General features: G+C 38.4%; 1 protein-coding gene across 1 annotated transcript in view; it reads right to left on the bottom strand.

Annotated features, from left to right (window-relative positions):
* Positions 1-732: 732 nt before the first annotated feature.
* The window catches only part of LOC107716201 (mucin-2-like), a gene marked incomplete at its 5' end in the record, with an annotated part of 18541 nt that continues 13626 nt past the window's right edge, over positions 733-5647 (bottom strand). Inside the window, 4 exons of the mRNA XM_016522574.1 lie at positions 733-895; positions 1748-1856; positions 3197-3480; positions 3638-3841. Of these exons, the coding sequence (XP_016378060.1) occupies positions 733-895; positions 1748-1856; positions 3197-3480; positions 3638-3841 (760 nt within the window). The remainder of the gene's footprint in view (positions 896-1747; positions 1857-3196; positions 3481-3637; positions 3842-5647) is intronic.

Genomic DNA, 5647 nt, shown 5'->3' with positions numbered 1-5647 from the left:
TGTCAGTGGATTATAGAATAAAACAAAAATTTTATTTTTTCTCGAAAACATACCTATAAATAGTAAAACCAGAGAAACTGATAATTTTGCAGTGGTCTCTTAATTTTTCCAGAGCTATATTATTATCATTGGGGGGGGCAATGAATGCATATATTTAAGGTTTATTATTATTATTATTATTATTATTATTATTTAATAACAGGGTAATGTAACAGCAAATACACATTAAAATACCACAGATTTCAAATTATTTTTTTTATTGAATTAACGATTATTGTGAATTATGACTCCATAAAGTGGATTACAAAAGTCTTTGAGGTCTTGACACCTGATATCTGGTTTAAATCAAGTTTGATTTGGTCATTAAATCACGTTCAAAGTACAGACCCACACAAGCATGGCATTATTAATATGTGACATGGTCAGAAAACATAAAACAGTCCAAAGTAAAGTAATAATTGAAATATATTGCACATACAGTATACTGCAGTAGGTTTTTGGCAAAACAAGACAAAATAGTGATTATTATTTAAACAAGATAAAGCATTGATTTTTGCACAGACAGATGATTGACAATTAATGAAGTTGATTTGCTTGAAATATACTGAAATGTACTAAATCATCCCACACATCAGCAGATAATTATTAAGTGTGCATATACAACACACACACACCAAGTTAATCACATGTAACAGTAACTGACATTTTCATGCATTTGTATGTCAGGTAAACTTAACCTTCAACCTTGCATTCGCAGCCTGTGACATGTCTATATGTGAAGTGGGTTGGGGAGTTTTTACTGCAAGTCAGAGTGATTTCTCTCATCTCATAACTTCTCTCCTTACAGCACTGGTGACTCTGTTCAAGCTGAAGTGTGTCATTAGTATGAACCCACCTGCAAGACAACAAATAACTGCTAAACTCAGGGGCCACATATACAAATGTTACAATGGCTACATTCGGTTTTTAAAATCAGAGATAAAGCACTAAACAGTATTACACAATAAACAATATTTTGTACAATATTACAGTTGTTTTTTGCACAAAATGTGTGGTCCTATTATAATTCAGTAAAAATTCATAGGGTCAAAGTTTCTGAGATTATATCTCATCCCTCATCACAAATAATTGTACTTTCATATTAGGAAATTATTTGCATCTTAGCTATTGCATGGGGCTAAATGCCTCCCCTAAGGAAAAATTATTTAAAAATATAACATGAACATATGAACAATATACATGCAAAGTATGAATACATTAAACCTCAGTAGAGTACTGTTTTTTGTTTTTTTTTTACTTTACCTTAACTTCATTTGTTAATATTGTCTTTGTAAATAGCTCGATACATTTTGTCTTTTTCCACAATTTAAGCACATTATTTTGCACTATAGTCTAAGCTGCAAATAATTGGCCGATATGAAAATACAATTATTTGTCATGCTCAAATGTTTCTAAAATGGGGGATGAGACTCAATATTCATACATTTGAAATCTAAAAAATCCCTGTGCTGAAAAAAAAATGTCAAATGTTCTGACAATACCCTATAGTGGCCAAACGGCTATTGTCAAGGAACTAATTAATGATTGGCAGGTGTGTGCTTATTGCTTTTAGTTGCATATTATCTTTGTAATAATACAACAGACCTTTACATGAACATCCAGCTAACAAAGTGTCTGTGCCTCTAAAATAATGAAGACTAAATTATTCTAGCTTATTTTAGAAACAGACTGATGATGTTAAACTTGCCTGTTGTGTGTCTCACACTGGCCCTCACAAATGGGCAGCTCGACTTCCTGTGTGCAGTCAGCAATTGTGAGGTTCATCCTTATCAGTCTGGCAGTGCATGTAATATTACCTATGATGCACAGAACAAAATAAGCAACATATTCAGAGGTGTAAAAACAAAATAGATTTGTATAACCTTACAAATGTCTAATAAAAAATGACCAGTTAACATAAAATAATAATTGTTTGAGTGAATGTTCAAAAGCACAGACAAGTAACAACAAATTCTACAAAATAAAAATATTAAAAATATAAAAAAAAAATATATATATATATACATATAAAATTATATATATATATTTTTTTTCTCCATAAAGAAAATGATTTTTAATTATATGTCTTCTCTTAATATAATAATATAATATAATTGTTTTAATATAATTTATTTTGTGAGTGTGTGTGTTTGTTTTATTTTGTATAATAGTATAATCATACAACTGAATGATCTAAGGACTCTTTGTAGCAGCTTGTGTCTGTGTTACTTCAAGAGAGCAAACATACATTTGTGTTGTTTTATTTTCTTTATTTATTTTATATTCATTCATCCATTCATTAATAATCATTTATAATAATCATTTAAACAATTATATGCTCATTTCATTGCTTCATTGCATTGATCAGTCAAATTATATTAAATTATATTATATTATATTATATTATATTTTCATTGTTGTTAAATCTTATGATGGTGTGGTTTCAAGGGATTTTTTCTTCACAATTAAAAGAGTTAAAAGAATGTCTCTAAATCATGGTTTTTAATGTCACATGATGTTGTGGTGAAGCAGTAATTTTCCATTGCTATTGCTTGTGGTATAGTAACACTTGTTGGATTTGTGCTGGTCAGAAGATGTATGAGCATTTAAACATATGCAACTACACAGTCAAAACACTGGTTCCCCTTCGAATGGGAACTCGCACTGCGTCCCCTTGAGGATACTTTGGTGGAACGCCTTCAGCATAAACGGTGTCTGAATTGCATGTGGAAACATAACAATGAACTTAACATTGGCCTATGACGTGCTACTGGTGCGACCAAGAGTATAAAAGGGCACCTGTAGAATACGTCATCAGCTTCTTGTCTTTAGGAGCCATTTGTTTGTGTGTGCGTGTGTAGAAGGACGTGAACAAAAGAGAAAAATAAGAAAGCATGAGTGAGCGTTGATTTCAAAGATGTGTTCCACCGTGCAATAGATTCATCACACCCATCACACCATCCCCATGAGCTATGTGTGATGTGTCTGGGAGCGCAGAATGCATGGTCAGCTCTCGAGATTCTCGTGATTCTTTCACAATAAAGCTGCTGCGCTTCCGCTCGTGTGTGGAAGGACGTGAACAAAAGAGAAAAATAAGAAAGCATGAGTGAGCGTTGATTTCAAAGATGTGTTCCACCGTGCAATAGATTCATCACACCCATCACACCATCCCCATGAGCTATGTGTGATGTGTCTGGGAGCGCAGCATGCATGGTCAGCTCTCGAGATTCTCGTGATTCTTTCACGATAAAGCTGCTGCGCTTCCGCTTGCCTCTCTTTGCGGAGGACGGAAGCCAAGCGTCTGCACCCCCCGGTTCTGCTGCCGAGGCAGAGCTCTGTCTGCAATCGTGGGGCTTGCGGTTGGATCTGGCTGACGAGCCAGATCCTCGGTCGCCAGTTCTGTTGCTCTCGAACCGAATCTGGAAGCCGGGTCTCTGGTTTCTTCCGATCCGGCAGAGAGCATGTTACTCGGCCACTGTAGCTCCGAGGAGCTAGATGTGACAGGGTTCGAGGCTCCTACCTTGCCCTCGAAGCCATGCCAAATTACATCTAAGCTCGTGGGCAAGGCATATGCGGTGGTTGGGCAGGCCGGCGGTACCCTGCATACCATTTCGATATTGCAGGCATAACAGGCGGACCTGCTAAAGGATGCTGATGCAGCAGGGGGGCGTGGCTCCTGCTGAATTCGAGGAGCTCCGCTGCTTTTCCGATCTTGCCCTCTGTGCGTCCAAGCAAGCGGCTCTTGTCATCGGCCACTCTCTTGCAGTCCCGGAGAGGCATTTGTGGCATTAACCTGTCAGGGCTAAAGGAGAAGGACAGGTCCCTTCTCCATGATGCCCCTGTTTCGCCTGCCGGACTTTTTGGAACTGCTGTTGGGACAGTAGTCCGTAAATTCAGGGAGGCGAGGGTTAAGGACAGTAGTCCGTAAATTCAGGGAGGCGAGGGTTAAGTCTGCGGCGTTTGAATGCCACATCCCTCGCTATTGGCAGTGTCCTTCTGTTCTCCCACCTGAACCTGAGCCTGCTGCTGGGCCCAGCTGGCGGAAGGGTCATCGAGGCTAAGAAGAGCAAATTGAAACCCTGAGGTCCCATGTCTTAATGTTTTAAAACACCCCTGAGATTTTTATTTTTCATTTTTATGATTGAATTCATTATTAGCTTTCTTTTACAACAAATTAAATATATTTTCTTTTTCTTTACTAACTACAATTTTTGTCATGTATTTGCAATCAGTAACTGATTACAATTTGTAAGTAGTCTACCCAGTTCTTGTGGTACAATAGTATGGTAAGGCTTCCCCGTTGTATCACACTTAAGCTGTGAGATGTGTTTGGGTGGGCTATTTCGCGACTCACATCCCACTTCCTCAACTGTTATCCTCACAGTGTTACGAAATTGAACTATGATTTCAAGAAGATGGGCATTTTGCCTCTTGCATTCCACTTCTTATATCCATTGCGTAAAAAAGGGACAGAGCGGTTTTCCCTCTGTATTGCGCCTAAGACTGTGAGATGCATGCAAAGAGGGTGGGCTATTCCGCGTCTTGCGTCCCACTTCTTCAGCTGTGATTCTCACAATATTGAAACGATTTCAATCATGACAACTCTCGGAACATTTTAGCATGGTGATGGATATGACAATGTTAATGTATTTGGTCTTGGCGGAACAGATCTGCTACGCTGCTGCTGAATTGCTTCTGCTGTTGGTTGTTGCTGTAGTTGTAGATTATTGCTGCTGCTGCAAGCAAGTACAGGAACTTGCTACTGCCAATGCATATGGCGATACCTGCAGGAATCTCAAGTGAATGCTAGCCAGTCATATGCAAGCAAGGCAGTAAGCTCATTGGCTGCATATGCAGCATGAAACAATCAGCTTGTGCCAAGTCATTTAACTCTCTGAATATCATCAGTTATGTTAACACCCCGTCAGCCTGCGCCATCTAGAGTTTCATGACTGAACTATATATTTAAGAAAATGGGCTTTATTGCTTATCGCATTCCCACTTCTTATAATATGTTGTGCAATGCTACGGAGGGGTTTTTCCCTCCGTATTGCGCTTACAGCTGTGAGATGTGCGTGAAGAGGGTGGGCTATTCGGTGGCTCGCGTCCCACTTCTTCAGCTGTGATCCTCACAATATTATAACCGTTTAAAGAGCAGGTCATATGGTATTTTAAAGTGTCCTAATATTGTGTTGGAGTCCCTTACAACAGGTTTAAATGCACCCAAGGTCAGAAAACATTGTAATTTTTTCAGAATATACATTTAATACTAGAATCATTTTTCAATGATTTCGAAGCAGTTCTAAGCCTAAAGGGGTCATATGATGCAACTTCAAGTTTTCCTTTCTCTTTGGAGTGTTACAAGCTGATTGTGCATAGATAAGATCCCTGAAGTTGCAAAGACTAAAGTCTCAAAACCAAAGAGATATTCTTTATCAAAGTTAAGACTCTGCCACGCCCCCCCTAAAACGGCTCGTTCTAACACGCCCCCACATATCTACCTCACTATGTGGAAATATTAGCATAATGCCGCCCAAATGTGCACGCAAAGAAAGAAGGCATGGTTTCAGTAACCGCAGTTAGTGTTGAAGCAGCCATGTCAGGGAGA

This window comes from Sinocyclocheilus rhinocerous, unplaced genomic scaffold (assembly GCF_001515625.1).
Source record: "Sinocyclocheilus rhinocerous isolate Xijiao unplaced genomic scaffold, SAMN03320098_v1.1 scaffold3022, whole genome shotgun sequence".
Taxonomy (NCBI): domain Eukaryota; kingdom Metazoa; phylum Chordata; class Actinopteri; order Cypriniformes; family Cyprinidae; genus Sinocyclocheilus; species Sinocyclocheilus rhinocerous.
This window is presented reverse-complemented; position numbering and strand designations above follow the sequence as displayed.